The 21,229-nt window shown below is 52.9% G+C and overlaps 1 protein-coding gene across 2 annotated transcripts; it reads left to right on the top strand.

Moving 5' to 3' along the window:
• Window positions 1–618: 618 nt before the first annotated feature.
• ANKRD52 (ankyrin repeat domain 52) lies at window positions 619–21,202 on the top strand. Of its 2 annotated transcripts, none has more exons than XM_066369758.1 (28): window positions 619–751; window positions 1,073–1,156; window positions 1,616–1,694; window positions 1,895–1,965; window positions 2,977–3,177; window positions 4,381–4,468; window positions 4,598–4,740; window positions 5,028–5,240; window positions 5,444–5,522; window positions 6,003–6,117; window positions 6,309–6,391; window positions 6,498–6,615; window positions 6,822–6,890; window positions 7,403–7,543; window positions 7,624–7,704; window positions 9,674–9,785; window positions 9,962–10,033; window positions 10,301–10,502; window positions 10,721–10,808; window positions 10,887–11,004; window positions 13,271–13,490; window positions 13,662–13,749; window positions 13,858–13,941; window positions 14,047–14,192; window positions 14,413–14,495; window positions 14,685–14,767; window positions 14,947–15,038; window positions 15,468–21,202. In XM_066369758.1, the coding sequence occupies exons 1-28, from the start codon at window positions 725–727 to the stop codon at window positions 15,716–15,718; spliced, it is 3,231 nt and encodes a 1,076-aa protein (XP_066225855.1). In that variant the 5' UTR covers window positions 619–724; the 3' UTR covers window positions 15,719–21,202. The 2 variants fall into 2 exon arrangements, with proteins under 2 accessions (XP_066225855.1, XP_066225854.1); XM_066369757.1 differs by having other exon boundaries at window positions 9,617–9,785.
• Window positions 21,203–21,229: the final 27 nt, after the last annotated feature.

Raw genomic sequence — 21,229 nt, 5'->3', positions numbered from 1 at the left:
GCCATCCTTGACCTGGCAGTGTAGTAATTAAGAAATCAGAAAGTGCCCCTTCTGTTGGCCTTGGAGGCCGTCGGCTGTCAGCTGTCCTGACCAGCCTCTTTTAGAGGGTTTTCTGCAGCCGGAAGAGTCCTTGGGATTTCTCTCTGAAATTTGAGCACTTTTGCTCTTTTCTTTCTACTCAACTCATGTCACCGCTGGTGGACTTACGCGCCTTCCCTCCCTCTGAAGCTATTGCCATATATAATCCCCAGATCTCCACGGTCCTGCTTCTCCAATCTGGGGGTGATTTGGGGGTGCCTGTAATCGCTAACGGGAGGAGTTAGCTCCCGAGGAGGCACTGAGGCATTATGGGCTGGGTCCTTAGGTTGGCAGACACCGTAGGGCCACAGGCCCAGCGGCCGCTGGAGTCTTGCGGGGGCGACCTGGGGCTGCCAGACTGAAGCGGAGAGCACAGTGCGGCCGGCCTGGGAACCGACACGCGAGGTGGGGAACACCGGGCTGCCCGCGCGCCGCGGCCGGAGACAGCGCGGCCAGCGTCCTGCGGCCTGGCCCAGGTCGGCCGCCAGGGGGCGCTGCGACTCCCGCTCGCCGCCTCCCCCCGGTAGGCGGGGCCGCGCTCTACCCGCAACCGCCGCCGCAGCCGCCGCCTGGGCCGCCCGTGTCCCCGGTGGAGCCTCCGCCGCCGCCGCCGGGAGCTCGATGCGGACGGAGCCCGGGCCGGGCCATGGGGATCCTCAGCATCACGGACCAGGTCAGCCCTTCTGCCTTTTCCCGCTTCCTCCCTCCAGGGCCCGGCGCCGCCTCCACGCGAGCCCGGGGATGCATGCGCGGCCTAGGCTGGGCCCTAGCCCGGAGCTCCAGCGGCTCCCTCCCCGCCCCACGCCGCTCTCCCCTCCACCGAGCCGGTGTCCTTGGGGGCCTGGCGACCGGCGGAGACGCCGCGAGAGTACCTTGCAGCCAAGACTCCAGAGTGGAGCCCCTTCAGCGAGCCCCCCTCGAACCTGGAGTACCCCCGCCACCCCAGCCCCGGTTCCGCTCCGGCCCGCTCCCTGAACGCCGGTTCTCCCTGCAGCCGCCCCTGGTCCAGGCCATCTTTAGCCGAGATGTGGAGGAAGTGCGTACCCTCCTCTCGCAGAAGGAGAATATCAATGTGCTGGTGAGTTGAGATCGGGGAGGATGGCGAGCCTGGAATCTGGGCCCTGATATCCTGGACTCCTCCCCACCATCGGGGCGGCTCCGTGCTGTCTCGGTTCTGATGAGGCCGCAGCTCTTTCCACCCTGGGGTGGGCGCCTGCCCTATCTTTGGGGATGGAGAGAGGTCAGGCTCGGAGCACAGACGAGCGACTGAGGCTGTCCAGGAACGGTGTTCGCTTCTGAAGCGTCAGTGTCTGCAGTGCCTCCACCCCTCTTGGAAAGAGGAGGCGGCTTTATGGGCCCCTCGGCCCTGACCCCCGACCCCATCCTCCCTAGGTGCTTGCTTTGACCCGCGATTGGGATTTAAGAGTCTGCAGAACCTATGGGAAGAGGTTGTGGGGAAAGGCCTGGGGCTCTAAGACCTGGGCTGGGGTCCTCCATAGTTCACCCCTGCAGCGGCTACTCTTTTCTGTCTTCCCAGGACCAAGAGAGGCGAACCCCGCTGCATGCTGCTGCCTATGTAGGCGATGTCCCCATCCTTCAGTTGCTACTGATGTCAGGTGAAAGTGGGGAGCTGGAAGGTGTGGCACCTGGGGAGGGAGCTGAGGGGAGGAGCCTCTGTTTTCCTATCCAAGGATTGCTCTCGTTCGGTTGGTCCAAGGGAAGCCACAGCTCCGTCCAGAATTCCGTGGCCTGAATCTGGCTTCCTTTCCTACCTCTTCTCCACCTCCTCTCAAAAGAGAATATTATATCCCCACAGGTGCTAATGTCAACGCTAAGGACACACTGTGGCTGACCCCTCTTCATCGTGCTGCTGCCTCCCGAAATGAGGTACAGCCCTCCCACTTTCTTCCACCTTGCCAAAGGAGAGGAATTGGTTAAAGGTGAAGGATAAGGGTTGGAGAGCCTCAATCTTCTGCCCTACAAGTTGGTCTACCTCAGGATGGGGAGATACCAGACCTTTGCTCCTCCCTCCCACCCCTAGAACTGGCTGGTAATGGGGGGCTGAGTGTTGCCAGCTGATGTGATGTAAGGGGAGAGCTTAACGCTAGGCTGGCAGGCTGCAGGGGGCCCTGCTGCCAGGCCTGAGTGACTCATTCCTCCCTGGGGGGCCACCTTGGAGTCTGATACCCCTCTGGGCACTGAGATTTTTTTTCTTGTGATGTAGGGACAGAGGTAGTGATCCATTGTATCTCTGCTCCTTAAGCAATTGGAAGTTGACAGCACAGGGGTCAAATGTGCCTCATCAGTTGGGTCCATCAACCCTGAAGAGTCTGAAAAGGAGATGTCCTTGTCCCTCTTGGTTCGAGTCACTTCCCTGGCTCCAGCCATTAGGGAAGGGGTGGGACTGAGGCCAGTGGGAATGTGCTGGATGGTGATGAGGAGGGCCATTTTAACCTGGGTTTTGAAGAGGAACTAGTATTTGTTTGTTTACCTAGGTAATGGAAGGGCTGAAAGAGGGTATTTGGGGCATTAATGTTGCAGAAATGTGTATCTTTCCTGGAAGTAGTGGGGGATTGGGATCCTCTGCATGTGTGGTAGTGGCTGTATGTGTGGTTGATGATTTTCAGAGTCTGGGTTATAGAATGATACTGTTGGCTTAAGGAAGAGGAAGGGATTCATATTTTCCTTAGCAGGGTAGGGAAGATTCTAAGCTCTAAGAAGATCTGGATGATGGGAAGTAGGTATTGAGAAGCTAGATATACTGGCCTCTGCAGGGAGGTCAGGGGGTAGGGGGAATGGGGCAACGTCTGCCATGCTGACCTATTCTTTCCTCTATTTCCTATTGTTTTACCTCCTGATTTCCCTCTGTCACCTCTCTTATACCCTCCCCCTGAACAGAAGGTGCTGGGGCTGCTGCTGGCACATTCAGCAGATGTGAATGCCCGGGACAAACTGTGGCAGACACCATTGCATGTGGCTGCCGCCAACCGGGCCACCAAGTGTGCTGAGGCTCTGGCACCCCTGTTGAGCAGCCTCAACGTGGCTGACAGGAGCGGGCGTAGTGCCCTGCACCATGCAGTGCACAGTGGGCATTTAGAGGTGAGGACCACTTCCAGTCTATGCCTAACCTGTGCCTTCTCTTTCTTTCTACTCATATTCCCTGGCTTCTGGGCCAACAGGCCTGCAGAGGAGAAACCCTGATGGTTATGTGATCAGTTGGGCTTGAGCACTGAATGAATGGTATATTAGATTGAAATTCTTGACTTGAACTTCAAAAAAGTGATAATCTCTCTAGAGTTGCATGGAAAATGTTTGTATACATACTTTTTCTGAAGTGAGAGTCTATCTTTTTTTTTTTTACAGTGACAGAGAGAAGAATAGATAGGGACAGACAGACAGGAACGGAGAGAGATGAGAAGCATCAATCATCAGTTTTTCGTTGCGACACCTTAATTGTTCATTGATTGCTTTCTCATATGTGCTTTGACCGTGGGGTTGCAGCAGACTGAGTAACCCCTTGCTCGAGCCAGCAACCTTGGGTCCAAGCTGGTGAGCTTTGCTCAAACCAGATGAGCCTGCGCTCAAGCTGGTGACCTCGGGGTCTTGAACCTGGGTACTCCGCATCCCAGTTCGACACTCTATCCACTGTGCCACCGCCCAGTCAAGCTGTCTTTCTTATTTTTTTATTTTATTTTTTATTGACTTTAGAGAAAGAGGAACGGAAAGAGACAAACAGACAGAAACTTCAGTCTTGTTTCCATGTGTGCCCTGACTAGGGATCAAATCGGCAACCTCTGTGCATTAGTATGATGCTCCAACCAACTTAGCTATCTGGCCAGAGCACAGCACATTTTCAAAGACTTCTCAAAAGCTTTTAAGAACCACCAGATCATGGGGATGTTAAGTATAGCATAGGGAATTACAATAATACTGTAATAACTATGTATGGAACAAGGTGGGTACTGGAAATATTGGGAGAACACTTTGTAAAATATATGATTGTCTAACCACTATGCTGTATGCCTGCTACTAATACAAAATAATATTGGATGTCAACTGTAATTTAAAAATAAACAAACAAACAAACACCACATTGCCTGAAGAGACTCCCTCAAACTGCCAGATCTGTATGGGGTCTCCTTTGTAGTGCCTGCTTTCTGTTCCCTCTAGTTCTCCAGATTGTTTTGCTCAAGATCAAGGACATTAGGATGCCTCAGCCTTTTAAGGAACTGAGGCCTCTGCTCTTAGGTAGGTTGAGGGCATGAACCTGGCACTGAACAGGTGTTCCATATTCCGATACAGACGGTGAACCTGCTCCTCAATAAGGGAGCCAGCCTGAATGTCTGTGACAAAAAGGAGCGGCAGCCTCTGCACTGGGCAGCTTTTCTAGGTGAGAAAGGATTCACCATGGGAGGAGCAGAATTTGACATTTAAGATTCCTAGGGCAGGGTGAGAGGGTTGTAACCTTGAGAGAGAGGCACATACAGACCCTCCTTGAGAGCATCCTCTCTCTTCCCAGGGCATTTGGAGGTCCTGAAACTGCTGGTGGCACGGGGAGCAGATCTTGGCTGCAAGGACCGCAAGGGCTACGGGCTGCTTCATACAGCTGCTGCCAGTGGCCAGATTGAAGTGGTGAAGTACCTGCTCCGGATGGGTGCTGAGGTCAGGGTACTGAGCATGGGGGCTGGGGACTAAGGGCAGGACGCTGGAGGTCAGAGTCTGTTGTGGAGACATGAAGGTGTGGTTTGGGGAGGCATGGAGGATGTGGTGAGAAGGCCTGAATAATGCTTACCTTAAGAAATAGTGGTCCTAAGTCTTTTGGGTCAGTATCCTAAAGAGGCTGAGGCATTCATTGGATTTCTGGGATTCTCTAGGCTATCTGTGCCAGCTTCCACTTTGTTTAAACTAATCCTTCCGTTACCCCCTAACCCCCACCCCTGGAAATCTAGATTGATGAGCCCAACGCTTTTGGAAACACAGCTTTGCACATTGCCTGCTACCTGGGCCAGGATGCTGTGGCTATTGAGCTGGTGAATGCAGGAGCCAATGTCAACCAGCCGAATGACAAGGGCTTCACACCACTACATGTGGCTGCAGTCTCCACCAATGGCGCTCTCTGCTTAGAGCTGCTGGTTAATAATGGGGCTGATGTCAACTACCAGGTACCTGAAGGGATGAGGCTAAGACCAGTGGGGAGAGGAGCCTGGCTTTGGGGGTCCTACCATATCTTCCTTCTGGATAACTCTGGGGAATTGTCCACTTGCTTCTTGGGTTGATCAGTCCTTGGGTCAAGGACGCATGCACACACACACACACCACCACCTCCACCACCACCAACAACCAAAACCACACCATGTTTCCACAGAGCAAAGAAGGGAAAAGTCCTCTGCACATGGCTGCCATCCATGGCCGTTTTACCCGTTCCCAGATCCTCATCCAGAATGGTATGGATTCCAGAGACTCTGTGCTCCATATTCCTCCTCCCCCAGAGAACTCATTTCTATTTATTTTTTTTAAAAGATTTTATTTATTGATTTTAGAGGGAGGGGTGGGGGGAAGAGCAGGAAGCAACTTGTTGTTGCTTCTCCTATGTGCCTTGACTGGGCAAGCCATGGGTTTCAAACCGGCGACCTCGGCATTCCACAGGTCAGGCTGAAAACTCATTTCTAGAAACCCCTTTCATTTCTTATTCTACCTCCTACCCTTTTGTCCAGTCAGGACTGGCATCTGGAGCTCTGAGCTAGGTACCAATGGAAATGGCCCTGCTCTGCCTGCCCTCTCCCCTAAGGCTTACAAACATGGTAACACTTGTAGAATGCTTAGCCTGGTGCCTGGTACTTGGCACAGAATAAATACTCAAGTTAGTGTAAGTAGCCTGAAGCCTAAGGTCTGCCTGAGTTTATGTGTATGCATCCCCCTCTCAGGCAGCGAGATTGATTGTGCTGACAAATTTGGGAACACACCACTGCATGTTGCTGCTCGCTATGGACACGAGCTGCTCATCAGCACCCTTATGACCAATGGCGCGGATACTGCCCGGTGAGTCAGGACCCTGGACCCACTTCTAGGGCACCCTCAGATCTGTACAGACAGCTCACATCAAACATGGTGGCACAAAGAAGCTTGCCGAAGGGAAGCTCTCAATCTCCTAGGCTTGTGGTGGGTCACAGAAAAGAGATCTATAATGGGACCCTCCTTGACCCAAGGACTGAGTCCCAATTTCTCCCCAGGCGTGGAATCCACGACATGTTCCCCCTGCACTTAGCTGTTCTTTTTGGATTCTCTGACTGTTGTCGTAAGCTTCTTTCCTCAGGTATGTGCTGACCAGTTGGGGGTTGGGCAGGTGAGTAGGAGAGCAGAGGTCTGTCCCCTTTGCTCAGTGCCCTCAGATGGGATCTGTGGCTGTTCTGGCTCTGCAGGTCAGCTGTACAGCATTGTATCTTCACTCAGCAATGAGCACGTGCTTTCAGCTGGGTTTGACATCAATACGCCTGACAACCTTGGCCGCACCTGTCTTCATGCTGCTGCTTCTGGAGGGTGAGTTCTTTTCCCTCTCTCCTAGGCCTTGAGAAGAGAATGGGGCAAGGGTCAGCTCCTCCTTTCCTGCCCAGGTCTCTCCCCCTCTCACAGTGAGAGCAGTCACAGCAGAAAGGGCTGTCTACTTCCATCCTTCCTTAGCCCCTCCCTATGCCTGTGGCTTCTCCTGAGGCTCTCACTCTCTTAACCCTCATCTTTCATTTTAGGAATGTTGAATGTCTCAATTTGCTGTTGAGCAGTGGAGCTGACTTGAGGAGAAGAGACAAATTTGGAAGGTGTGTTAATGTACATGGGTATATAAATAGGGATTATCTGATTAGAGAAACAAATGATAGAGCAGGGGTCCCCAAACTTTTTACACAGGGGGCCATTTAACTGTCCCTCAGACCGTTGGAGGGCCGGACTATAAAAAAAAACTATGAACAAATCCCTATGCACACTGCACATATCTTATTTTAAAGTAAAAAAACAAAACGGGAACAAATACAATATTTAAAATAAAGAACATATCAACAAACTGACCAGTATTTCAATGGGAACTATGCTCCTCTCATTGACCACCAATGAAAGAGGTGCCCCTTCTGGAAGTGCGGCGGGGGCTGGATAAATGGCCTCAGGGGGCTGCATGCGGCCCGTGGGGCCGTAGTTTGGGGACCCCTGTGATAGAGCGAGGGGTGGGGAGTTGGAGACTAAATGAGAATATGAAAAAGCAGGTTTTAGCTGCACATCTGGGTGCATTTGGATCTGTCGCTGATTCTTCTACACACCTACCTCCACTTCTTCCCAGGACCCCACTGCACTACGCAGCTGCCAACGGCAGCTACCAATGTGCTGTCACACTGGTCACCGCCGGGGCAGGTGTCAACGAAGCCGACTGTAAAGGCTGCTCCCCCCTCCACTATGCTGCTGCCTCTGACACCTACAGGAGGTGAGACTCCCACTTTGGCCCTTTCAACCCCACTCACCTCCCTGAACCTTCCCCTGAATCCTTTACTCTCCCTCCCACAGAGCAGAACCCTACTCGTCTTCCAGCCATGATGCTGAAGAGGACGAGCCACTGAAGGAGTCCCGCAGGAAGGAGGCCTTCTTGTGAGTAGATGAGAAGATTGCTAGGCTGTGCTTTCCAACTCTGTCCTCCTCTTCTCCCACCCACTGTGAATCCCACCATTGTACTCCTGCCACTGTGCCGCTGGCCAGCCAGCAGTGTGTTTGGAGCACTCAGAGTTCAGTCTTGGACTAAGCATTGTGGCTAAAGACAAAAGTATGAGACATAGTTTCTTTCCTCAAGGAACAGATGGTCTTCTTGAGAGGATCAGAAACACCAAACACACAAAATTATTTGTTTATCCCACAAGCATTATTTAATTTTTATTTATTTATTTATATTTTACAGAGACAGAGATTGAGTCAGAGAGAGGGATAGACAGGGACAGAGAGAGATGAGAATCATTAGTTTTTCATTGTGCGTTGCACCACCTTAGTTGTTCATTGATTGCCCTCTCATATGTGCCTTGACCGTGGGCCTTCAGCAGACCGAGTAACCCCTTACTGGAGCCAGCAACCTTGGGTTCAAGCTGGTGGGCTTTTCCTCAAACCAGATGAACCCGCACTCAAGCTGGCGACCTTGGGGTCTTGAACCCGGGTCCTCTGCATCCCAGTCTGACGCTCCATCCACTGCGCCACCGCCTGGTCAGGCTTATCCCACAAGCATTAATTGAGTAATTACTTATTAGCTACCAAGCTCTATGCTAGTACTAAGGATAAGGGATAAATTACCCGAGGTTTCTGCTTTCTGAAAGCTGATAATCTGTTGAGAAAGATAAGTTAAAGGTCACTGATACATTCTTTTTTCTTTTTCCAATGATTTTAGAGCGAGAGGAACATTGATTTGTTGTTTAACTTGTTTATGCATTTATTGGTTGATTGTTGTATGTGTCCTGACCTGGGATGGAACCCGCAACCTTGGTGCACTGGAACTATGCTCTGACCAGCTGAGTACCTGACCAGTGCACTTAGCATTCTAATATAAGATGTTAATTATAAGGAAAACTAGGTATGGAGTATATGAGAACTCTATTATCTTCAGTTTTTCTGTAAATCTAAGACTGTTCTAAAATAAAAGGTTTGGCCTGACCTGTGGTAGCGCAGTGGATAAAGCGTCAACCTGGAAATGCTGAGGTTGCCGGTTCAAAACCCTGCGCTTGCCTGGTCAAGGCACATATGGGAGTTGATGCTTCCTGCTCCTTCCCCTTTCTCTCTCTCTTCTCTCTCTCTCCTTTCTAAAATGAATAAAAAAAATAAAATTAAATAAAAAAAAAAAGGTCAATGCTTATCTTTAAAAAAAAATAAAATAAAATAAAAGGTTTATTTAAAAAAAAAAGGATACTTAAATACAAGAGGCTCAACTTTGTGACCTTTGGCAAGTAACTTAACCTCTCTCTGCCTCAATTTCTTCAACCATAGTAAGGATAAGACTGGTATCAACCTCATAGGATCATTATGAGGATTAAACTATTTAATGTACAGGAAATGCTTAAAACAGTGCTCATTATGTAGTAAGCGCTCACCATTGAATGAATTCACTACTAGTACAACTACTGTAAGCATTGAGAAGGGTGCCAAGGGAGTACGGAGGAGGAGGCACCGGCCTGGGAAGGCTGGGCAGTGCCTCACAGAGGAGAGGACACTGGGACCATGTTGACATGAGTAGACTTCTTCAGATGGGCTAGGAGTAGAAGGCATTCAAGGGAGGGGGTTAGCATGCCCGGAAGTGAGGGGGAAGTATCAATCAGCAGGATATTGATAACTGGTACTTGTGCTGTAGGTTCTCTAGGAGAGCGTTCAAAGGATGAAGGAGGGTGGTAAAGCCTGTGTGGTTCAAGGCAGACCTGGAGGAGGGCTGGGTCTGGAGCTGGGGTCGAATGGGCGGGAGTTAGCCTACCTGGGTGTTTGCCAGCTAGGCCTGGAGGGGCTCCCTTGCCCCCTCTTCTGCCTCTCCCAGAACTCTGCCCTCCTGGACTGGGCCTGTCTCCACCCCACTGTCTACCCCTGCCCCCAGCTGTCTGGAGTTCTTACTGGATAACGGTGCAGACCCGTCCCTGCGGGACAGGCAGGGCTACACAGCTGTGCACTATGCAGCCGCCTACGGCAACAGACAGAACCTCGAACTGGTACGTGTGGGATCTGGCCCTGGGTAGGAGAGGTAGGGGCAGAGCACCTTTGTGTTTGTGGGTTCTGAAATGAAGGGCTGACTGAATCCAGTGTGGTCTCTAGCTTCAGGGGCTCAGGGGGTTACTGTTGGTGGGAGAACAGAACCTTAGCACCTGCTGTTGAACCTTCATTGCAGCTCTTAGAAATGTCCTTTAACTGCCTGGAGGATGTGGAGAGCACCATTCCAGTCAGCCCTTTGCACTTAGCTGTAAGTCCCAGCCTTTCCTTCTAGCCTTCCTTGTTCTTACCTGCCCCTCACACAGGTGCACACCCTGTGAATCTGTCCTTGCTTCCACTTTCTTGTGGCATGTGGCAGCAGGCAGTGGTCTGGAGTTGGGATAGGCATAGTACAGGTTAAGAGCCTGAGGGGTCTGAGGAGTTTGTGGGGAGGACCTCTTAGAGTCTCCCCATGGACACCGAGAGCAGAATGAGGCAGTGTCCTGAACTATATTGTTGGTTGCCTGCACCTCTCCAGGCCTACAATGGTCACTGTGAAGCTCTGAAGACACTGGCTGAGACGCTGGTGAATCTGGATGTAAGGGACCACAAGGGCCGGACTGCGCTCTTCCTGGCCACTGAGCGAGGCTCCACTGAGTGTGTGGAGGTGCTTACGGCCCACGGGGCCTCTGCACTCATCAAGGAGCGCAAGCGCAAGTGGACACCCTTGCACGCTGCTGGTTCGTATGCTGTTTATGTTGCACCCTCCTATTGGCACACCAGGCCTTGGAGACTGGTTCCCCCATCCCTCCTGAATGGGATTAGGGTTGGGAATGGAGTGGGGTGACGAGGATGGAAACTTCCTATACTGATTTGTAGCTTCCTATCACCTGCCCATTTAGCCTTGACCTGGCCTCCTTCCCCTGACCATGCCCTGACAGGCCCCTTTTCCTCCTAGCTGCCTCTGGCCACACTGATTCCCTGCACTTGCTGATCGACAGTGGAGAACGAGCTGACATCACAGATGTTATGGATGCCTATGGACAGTGAGTGTGGACCAGGTGTGGTGTGTAGGTATTTCTATCTTTGACAGGCCTTCATCCTTTCTCCTGTCCCCTCTGTAGAACCCCACTGATGCTGGCCATCATGAATGGCCACGTGGACTGTGTACATCTGCTGCTAGAGAAAGGATCAACAGCTGATGCTGCTGACCTCCGTGGCCGCACCGCCCTCCATCGTGGAGTGAGTGAGCTTCTGGGTGGGGTTGCTCATAGATGGGCCTAGACATGGGAGCACAGGACCCACCAGCAGTAGGACATCAGGTTGTCTAGCAGGTGGGCCAGGATTTTGTGCCCAGGGTCTTATTGGGTTTCACTGTGTTTGCTCCAGGATGAGTACTTGATATCTACAGCTGATCTCCCTGATTACCTTGTGTTTTTGTTTTTGGGGGGGAGAAGGTTTAAAATTTTTTTTTTTTTTTTTTTGGTATTTTTCTGAAGTGAGAAGCAGGGAGGCAGAGAGACAGACTCCCGCATGCGCCCGACCGGGTCCACCCGGCATGCCCACCAGGGGGCATCTTTCTGTTGTGACCAGAGCCATTCTAGCGCCTAAGGCGGAGGCCATGAAGCTATCCTCAGCGCCCGGGCCAACTTTGCTCCAATGGAGCCTTGGCTGCAGGAGGGGAAGAGAGAGACAGAGAGGAAGGAGAGGGGGAGGGGTGGAAAAGCAGATGGGCGCTTCTCCTGTGTGCCCTGGCCGGGAATCGAACCTGCGACTCCTGCACGCTAGGCTGATGCTCTACCACTGAGCCAACCGGCCAGGGCTTAAAAGATTTTATTTATTGATTTTACAGAATGAGGAGAGAGAAGGGGCCAGGTAGCAAGAAATATCAACTCATAGCTGCTTCACTTTAGTTGTTTAGTGATTGCTTGTTGTATGTGCCTTGATCAGGTAAGCCCAGGGATTTGAACTGGTGACCTTAGTGTTCCAGATTGAGGCTTTATCCACTGTGCCACCACAGGCCAGGCTCCCTGATGACCTTTGTAATCACATACAGCCACCTGTTTACCACCCAGACTCTGCCCCAGGATGCCCTGCTGGCCCTGTCTCATCACATAATGATGCTACTACCTGTTCTTTCACCACCATCACCTGTCCTAAAGCTGCCTCCTCATACCGCAGAACTTTTTTTTTTTTTCTGAAGTGAGAAGCAGGGAGGCAGAGAGACAGACTCCCGCGTGCGCCCAACCGGGATCCACCCAGCATGTCCACTGGGGGTGATGCTCTGCCCATCTGGGCTGTTGCTCTGATGCGACCAGAGCCATTCTAGCGCCTGAGGCAGAGGTCATGGAGCCATCCTCAGCACCCAGGCCAACTTTGCTCCAATGGAGCCTTGGCTGCCAGAGGGGAAGAGAGAGATAGAAAGGAGAGGGACAAGGGTGGAGAAGCAGATGGGCGCTTCTGTGTGCCCTGACCAGGATTCGAACCCAGGACATCCACACACTGGCAGACACTACCACTGAGCCAACTGGCCAGGGCCCCGCAGAATTCTTTTTTTTTTTTTTTTGTATTTTTCTGAAGCTGGAAACGGGGAGAGACAGTCAGACAGACTCCCGCATGCGCCCGACCGGGATCCACCCGGCACTCCCACCAGGGGGCGACGCTCTGCCCCTCCGGGGCGTCGCTCTGTTGCGACCAGAGCCACTCTAGCGCCTGGGGCAGAGGCCAAGGAGCCATCCCCAGCGCCCGGGCCATCTTTTTGCTCCAATGGAGCCTCGGCTGCGGGAGGGGAAGAGAGAGACAGAGAGGAAGAGGGGGTGTGGAGAAGCAGATGGGCGCTTCTCCTGTGTGCCCTGGCCGGGAATCGAACCCGGGACTTCTGCACGCCAGGCTGACGCTCTACCACTGGGCCAACCGGCCAGGGAGCAGAATTCTTTGATCCCTTAGCCTCCTTGCTCTGCATTCTGTCTCCCATTCCGGAGTGCCAAAATTCACTCTTGTTATCCTGATTGTCTGTTGGCACAAAGAGTGGACGAAGGAAATGCTATCACTTACACTTGAGCTCATTATTATAAAGACTAGGATTAGAGCCCTGGACATGGTTCTTTTTTTGAGAGAGAGGCGGGGAGAGAGACAGGGACATCGAGCTGCTGACTGAGGAACTGAACCTGCAACCTCCATGCTCCAGGACAATGCTTCAACCAACCAAGCTATCCAGCCAGGGCTTTATATTTTTAATTTAGAGACAGAGAGAGGAAGGAAGAGAAAGGGGAGGAGGAATGGAAGCATTGTTGTTCCACTCAGTCTTGCATTCATTGGTTGCTTCCTGTGTGTGCCCTGAGGGGGGATTGAACCCACAACCTTGTTGTTTCAGGATGACGCTTTTAACCAGCTGAGCTAACTGGCCAGGGTCCTGGATGTGCTTCTTACTGCTGGCCAGCCCCAGTGACTGGTCATTGGGTAGGGAGTGGCTCCTCACCTCCACTTCCCACCTCCATGTCCCCCACAGGCAGTGACCGGCTGTGAGGACTGCCTGGCTGCCCTGCTGGACCACGACGCGTTTGTGCTATGCCGAGACTTCAAGGGCCGCACACCCATTCACCTGGCCTCGGCCTGTGGCCACACTGCAGTCCTGCGGACCCTGCTTCAGGCCGCCCTTTCCACAGACCCCCTGGATGCTGGTGTGGATTATAGCGGATACTCGCCCATGCACTGGGCCTCCTACACTGGTAAGGTCTTTGTAGGCACAGGAATGTGTAATGAGACCAAGAACAAGTGGGTTTGGGGAGGGACCTGGATTGAACTGGTTCTGGTAGTAGAATGGAGTGTCAGAAGGTGGGCTAGGACAGACATAGGGAACCTTGTCACTTCTGCCCATTACCACTCTTCCTCATACCCAGGACATGAAGACTGTCTGGAGTTGTTACTTGAACACAGCCCATTTTCATACCTGGAAGGAAACCCCTTCACTCCTTTGCACTGTGCAGTGTAAGTCCCTTCCTTTGCCTCAGCCCTTCTCAAGGGTCTGTGATGTGGGCTTAGCACAGGAGTCCACTGCCCTTGTCCCTCCTGCTGAGCCTTCCTTTCTTCCCCCAGAATTAATAACCAGGACAGCACCACAGAGATGCTGCTGGGAGCTCTGGGTGCCAAGATTGTGAACAGCCGAGATGCCAAAGGACGGTGAGTGAGTGGCTAACCTGAATTGCCTCTGGCCTCCTCCTTCTACTCAGGCAGAAGAGCCAAGAGTCTTCCCTATCTCACTATGCCCTGACCCCTACTCCTCAGGACCCCTCTTCATGCCGCTGCCTTTGCGGACAATGTTTCTGGCCTCCGGTTGTTGCTGCAGCATCAGGCTGAGGTGAACGCCACTGACCATACTGGCCGCACTGCACTCATGACGGCAGCTGAGAATGGGCAGACCGCTGCTGTGGGTGTGTAGGGGTCATGTGTGGAAGGGAGGAGCTCCTCTTGGGTTTTTGCAAGATGATTCAGCCCTGCTCTTGGGGTTCAGGAAGCAGGAGGCATGTCTTTGGGTGCTTCACCCTCTGGAGATGGGAGGCAAAGTGTACACAGACAGAAGGGTTGAGAACCAGGATGGCTGCTGCTCTGGCTGGGAGGTGTCAGTCCTTCTTTGTCACCTTTCTTTTGTAGAATTTCTGCTCTATCGAGGGAAGGCAGACCTCACTGTGCTGGATGAGAACAAGAACACTGCCCTCCACTTGGCTTGTAGCAAGGTACTGCCTGGAGTGCGGTGGCGAGGCTGCATAGGTCAGGGCTTGATGAAGGGGGCTGGGCTGGCTTGATAGGATAGAGGATGAGTAGGATAGGGTAGCTCTTTGTCCCTCTGCTGCCCTCCGCAACTCCTCTTCTGTGGCCTGTCATGCTTCCACTTCACAAGTCTCCACTCTGTCCCTCTCCCACAGGGCCATGAGAAATGTGCCCTCATGATCCTGGCAGAAACCCAAGACCTTGGCCTTATCAATGCTACCAACAGTGCGCTGCAGATGTGAGTGCCCAGGGAAGGGGGCTCCTGGCTGGGGGAGGCAGGTGGGTGAAGAGAGTCGTCTGCATTCTAGGGGCTCTCTGGAGCTCCCAGTATTTGTTCAGAGCCCTGCCACTGTGGCTGGCAGTGGGAGGGCAGTGGCATCCCACTGACTTCCTGCTCCTTCTCTCCTTTCTTCCTAGGCCACTCCACATTGCTGCCCGGAATGGTCTAGCTTCTGTGGTGCAGGCCCTGCTGAGTCGTGGGGCCACAGTGCTAGCTGTGGATGAAGAAGGTGGGTGGGGTCTGGAGCCCCCCGCCTCTCCTGGGTGTGGGTTCAGGGACATTCTTCAGGAGGTGACTTTTAAAATTTGCTATAAACTAGATTTTCTTCTCAAGGGAACGCTTCAGAGCAGGGACCCAACACCAATCTGCTAGAGTCTCTGAGGGAAGTCTGTCGGAACTAGGTGGAGCCAGCAGGGTCCTCAGGAAGAGGAGCCCCCCCACCCCAGCACCCTGTCCCCATGCTCTGCCTTTAGCTCTACACTTACACACACTGCCTACAGGCAGCCTCCTGGGGCTCGTGGCCCTTGACTTTTGTCCATACTGGGTGCTTGCCTGCCTTGGCTCCCTCCACAGATAAGAAAGCTCAGGACCCCAAAGGGGGTTTGTGGGGACCCAGGGATACAGGACCCTGTGCCTTAGTTCTCACCCTTGCCTGCAGGTCACACCCCAGCACTGGCCTGTGCCCCCAACAAAGATGTGGCAGACTGCCTGGCCTTGATCCTTTCCACCATGAAGCCTTTCCCACCCAAGGACGCCATCAGTCCTTTCAGCTTCAGCCTGCTCAAGAACTGTGGCATTGCAGCCGCCAAGACGGTGGGTGGCTGCGGGGCCCTGCCCCACGGGGCCTCCTGCCCCTACAGCCAGGAGCGGCACAGCGCCATTGGGTTAGATGGCTGCTACTCTGAGTAGCCCTCTTCCAGTTTCCCTCCCCTTGCCGGTGGCTTGATATCTTATTCTATTTATTTAGAAAAAGTCTATACATTTAGGGCACTTTAAAGGAGAACACGACTGGGTTGGGGGGCGGAGGGGGAAAAAGCACTGGGGAGCAGCTGCTCACCCCTTTGCCACACCATCCTGGCCTGGCAGGGGTCTGGGACTGACAGGGAGCACCCTAGGCCCTTGGTAACCCCAGGGCTGCCCCTTTTGCCAAGTGTCCCAAAATGATTGCTGAATGCCTGGCTTCCCCTCTCTTTTACCCCATCTCTCAGTTCCCCCTTTCTGCTGCCAGCTCCCCCAACTCTCCCCTCTGACTCTCCTCTCTGTGTCCTCCTGCCCTACTGCCAGGCACATCCCCTCCTCTTCCTCCATTCCCATCACTGCCTCCCTGCTCGGCCGGCTCCTCCATCCCCGCAGCAGTGAGAAGCCTTAATTTCTGGTACTGTGTGAGCACTCTGGGGGCATCGCCCTCCCCCTTCAGGGGCAGCTAGTGGCTGAGGGGAGAGTATTTAGCACTGGGGCCTGGAGCTTTTCCCCCACTTTTGTACCCCATCATCCCTAAAGTTCAAATGCAACACACTTGAAGCAGCAACTACTGTACCTGGCCCTAGTCCTGCACTCCTCTGGCTCCTCATATGCAAATCAAGGGCTGGTTCTGCCCCCACAGCCTACCCCTCCCTGCTTTCTTTTCCTCCTGGCCTGGCCCCTAACCATGCACTTTAACCTTGCTTCTTTCTTTTAACTTCTTTTGGGAGGGCAGAGCCTCTGGCCATCCCTCCATGGCTCTCCTCTCTTAACTTTGAGGCTTGTCATGAATTTTTAAGTAAGCATTTTATCCTTTAGGAAAAAAAACAAATTAATTTCCTGCCCATTTCAAAACCACAGCCCTAGTATGTCCTATTTGTTTCAGGCATGTGTTTGCATGTGTATGAAGGGAGGGACTGTTTTCTTCCTCCTGTGCTCCCTAATCCTATAGTTCCTCTACTCCCTGTCTGCCACCACCTTATGTTACGTCCAAGAGTACCCACCACCCCTGTTACTCCTGATCTGAAGCCAAAGATGGTGGGAGGGCAGGACAGATTAGGAACCATGGTACTTGGGACCCAGGCTTCCCCTCAGGTGTGAGGATGAAGCTGTGATCTAAGGAGCAACCAACAGATACTGAGGCTAGGTTCCTTGCCTTCCCAGCAGCAGGGAGAGACGGGTTTGAGCTAGGGCAGGGGTCGGGAACCTATGGCTTGCGAGCTAGATGTGGCTCTTTTGATGGCTGCATCTGGCTCACAGACAAATCTTTAATAAAAATAATAACGTTAAAAATATAAAACATTCTCATGTATTACAATCCATTCATTTCCTACCACTCATGTTCATGGTTGCGGGTGGCTGGAGCCAATCACAGCTGTCCTCCAGGACAACACCAAATTTTTATTGGATAATGCTTAACGTACATGGGTCGTTGTATGGCTCTCACGGAATCACATTTTAAACTAGGTGGCGTTCATGGCTCTCTCAGCCAAAAAGGTTCCCGACCCCTGAGCTAGGGGCTGCACTGAGACGATTCCTCAAAGTTGCACCCCAAAAAGCCAAACTGGGCCGGAGTGAGGAGGGGGCAGTTTTTTCTCTAAATGTAGCATTGAATTTGGCCCTGGTCCCTTCTAACGCCCTGTCCATCCATCTCCTAGCTAAGCCTCCTGGACCGTTGGACCCGTTCCCACAGCCCTGTGTTCCCTTCCTCACACTCAATACCTCAGCCAGGGGCCAAGACACAGAACTTGAAAAGAGGTCATGCCCCTCGCCCTCATAGTGTGTCCTTGCCCAGTTTGGCTGCCATCAATATTGTCCCTTGAGAACTGGATAGGCTTCGTTTACACAGTAGAGTAGAGAGTCTCCTGTCAGCGGGTCCCTCAGTCTCCTGCCCCTACTCATGCTTACTTTATTCACAATCTTACCCAATTTTTAGTTGTGGCCCCTGCAAGTCTTGCCACCCTTGCCAAGGGTGGGCTGAGGGGAAAGGGGCATCCCAGGACCCCTCTCTCCCCAAAAGATACCCTTAACCATACCTCATGCTGATTCCCTGATGCCTGGGGTGTTTGTCAAAGTCCTTACTCTTTGTCATGGTCCCTTTTTACCTTCCCTCTCTCTGTCTCGCTTCCCTTACCCCTCAGTTCCTAAACCATTTCAAACTTCCAAATGACCATTATTGGTGAGAAGGATTGTGCAGCTTTTAGTTTTTATTTTTGTTTTCAAAGCCAAAGGGCCTTGCAATGCCCCTCTTGCCCACTTCCCTCCACCCCCTGTCCTCCCTTATATGACAATCAATGTGACCTCTCTTAAGGGCTGCAGCCCCCCTCACCCTGCTGGTTCTGTAGAGCTTGCCCCCTAACTTTCTAATTCTCCTGAAATCTTCCCATTCCACCCCCCCTTTCATTTTGGTGCTGGGAATTAGGTGGTGGGGGGTAGGGGAGAAGGGAGATGGGTCCTCCAAGAGAAGAAGACTCTCGGGATATCAGTCGTGTTCTCCTTTATCAACGTTCAGCGATGACAAGGATAATCGGAGTATTTGTCAGGAGCCCCATCGTTTTGCTAGATGAAACTTCTGGTGGCTGCCTGCCCGCTCCCTGAGGCCCCATCAGCACACTGTCAGCAGTGCTGGGGCCTGTGTGGGCATTCTCTGTCCCTCCTCATGAGGCTATGAGGAGGCCTAGAGGACAAGCAGCCTCTTCTCCTAATGCCAAAGGAAATCCCACACCGCACCCTGGTTCTCCAGCCCCAAGTGTTTTTTTTGTTTTGTTTTTTTGGGGTTTTGTTTTTGAAGCATTTTGACCATTCTCATGGCCACTGCATATTTATTTTAATGTAAAGATTATTTTTAAACCTCTTTGACTTAAACGGGTGTGGAGAAGTAAAACAGGCAGAATGCCCCCCAGTCTTCAGGGCGTAGGGTGGGGAGGAAACCTCTCCTTCCCTTCACCCATCCTCTTCCCCGCCCCGTCTCCCCACCACAGCTCTAAAGCACTTGCTTCAAGTAATAAGCACTTTTGAGAAAAGGCCTATTTTAATTGAGGACCCTGGGAGCAGCCCCAGGTCCCAGCAAAGGAGACAGAGCGAGGGCTACGTAGAAGACAGGGAAACAGATGTGTAAATCAGAGGGCGAGATGAAAAGAGCCAGTTTTTAGTTTCTGATATTCGGGGGATATGTTTCTGACTGGGTGGTGGCTTTGGTAGAGTTGTGTACTATCCTTCAGAAAAACAAATGGCACAAACTGTGGGTCCCAGGATGGACCAACAGACCCAGGTCACTGCCACTGTCCAGCTGAGACTGACAGGCCACCTCCCCCACCCTCTGACCCCCTGAGCCATAGGACTGCTGAAACCACTGAATGTACAGCCCAGGTTGGGGTGGGGAGCAGCCCCTGGGGGAGGGGGCCTCTCCTTTTGTTTGGTGCTGTGGGGGGTGGGAGAGATGAGACTGAGGGACTGCCACCCCACTTAGACATGTATTCCTTGGGGTGGAGGGGCTGAGGAGGGTCTAGCTCCCTCTCCAGCCCCAGCCATGGCCCCTCTTCCTTCCTCATCCCTATCCATTTTGACTGTAAGTCCAGCTCACCTTTGCCTTCAATATGTAACCAAAGGAAAACTCAATACTGTTTCCACCACTGTCTGCCCACCTGAGCACCTTCCTCCCTGAACCTAGAAGGGGAGAAGAGGCTGGGGGCACAGGGGTGTGGGGCCAGAGTGAACGGTTCTACAGCTGTACCCCCAAAATCTTCTCTGGGGTCTTGGAAAGGGCCCTAAGAGGTGGGGTGGGCCAGGCTGGAGGGGCTGGGAGCAGGCACACTCTGGATCTTGTGCACATGACTGTTTTTTTGTTTGAATGACTCCAGTGACTGTGCTCCAGCAGGAAGGCCCCTTCTTCCTTCCAACTCCACCATTCCTCACCCTCTCCCACATCCAGTGTTCATCCCCTGCCTCCCCTTCCCACGACAAAGGAAAATAGCCTTACGGACCCTAGCCCAGAAACCCTCCTCCTGGGGCAAACCAGTGTGGGGCCCCATTCCTGCCTAGTTTGGACCTACCTTGAAAGGAGGAGGGAAAAGGAGCAAAGCAGCCCCTTCCCCCCTCTGATTGTGGTGGCTCCAGTCCTCCGCAGCCTTGACCCATGTTGGGCAAGGGCGGAGGTGAGGAATCTTTGAGGACCAAGCCCAGTGGTCTGGGAAGAGGGAGGTAGAGAAGGAAGGGTCTGACTTTAGGATTCCCTCCTGACCCAATCCCTATAGAAGTGACCAAATCCCAGAGATGGGAGGAAGCTGGGGTGGGGAGGGTCTGCTCTATGAATTACTTGAAGGTACTGACTCTGAGGCTGCTGTTGCCCACTTAGGTGTGAGGGGGACATTGTCACTGCATCCGGGAGGGCAGAGGGTGTTGGGTGATAAGAGGATTTGCTCTTGGCCCGCGCTCACTCCTGCCTGGTCCCTTCCCTGGGGAGCCTGGCTTTGCCTCCAGGGAAGTTGGGGAGAGCCTTCCCCTTCCATTTCCATCCCTCACTGTGGGCACCCTCTCCAATTGCACTAAAGTATAGCTGTTGTGCCAGTCTTATCCCCACACCAGGGTGGGGTCTCTGCTTCCAGTCTTTCCTCTCCCCCTGCCTCCACTCCCATCCTGGACAATCTCCTTGTTCCTGTAGTCCTGGACAGTTCAGCTTTGTATGTGTGCGTTTGGGGGTGGGGGTGGGTTCTGGCTGGACTGGGCTTGGTAGGGATTTGGGAAGGGCTAGGAGAAAGATGGAAGATGAAGTCTCCTACCCCCTTCCTCAACTCCAAGCCACAGAAGCCTGGGAGGGAGGGTGCCTACTCGCTGCTGTGTGTCTTGCAGATGTGCCAAAATGGGGCTGGGTGGGAGGGGAGGGTGCCTGGAAGAGTAGCCCCCAGGGTGGCTCTCTCAAAGCAATATAGTTCCTCCTGCCTGGGGGGCGGCAAGACAGGGGAGAGGGTTGGGTTGGGGACCTGGGGGTTCCCTGTGTACAGCTGTGTATATTCAGGGGTGTTCTGTCTGGTACCCGCTGCGGGTGTCTCTGTGTGTGTGATCCTCTCCTTCCCCGTGCCCTGCATGACCTGTGATGCTGCAGACACCACCATCCTGTGTGCAGGGGTGTGTTGGGGGCACTGAGGGGCACCCTCCACCCTGTGACCCATGTACTCGGTTATAGGAAGTAAAAGAGAATTGAGCACAATTCACTGGATTCTAGTTGAATCTTTCTCTAAGCAATTTTTCCTTTCCTGCTCTTCCTGCCCTGGATCCACCTGTGGTGCTAGCATTGGGGTCAGGGGTGTTAATGCTGGTTATCAGCAATAAAGGGCAGATATGCCAAGATGCCTGTATCCCCAGGGTGCTGAGGGCAGCAGGAAAAAGTCGGGGCCTCGGTGCATTGCCCACCCCTCCGCCTCCTCCCTGGGCTAAAGCACAATGCTCTCCCACAGACTGAAG

Source organism: Saccopteryx leptura, chromosome 2, assembly GCF_036850995.1.
Source record: "Saccopteryx leptura isolate mSacLep1 chromosome 2, mSacLep1_pri_phased_curated, whole genome shotgun sequence".
NCBI lineage: Eukaryota > Metazoa > Chordata > Mammalia > Chiroptera > Emballonuridae > Saccopteryx > Saccopteryx leptura.
This window is presented reverse-complemented; position numbering and strand designations above follow the sequence as displayed.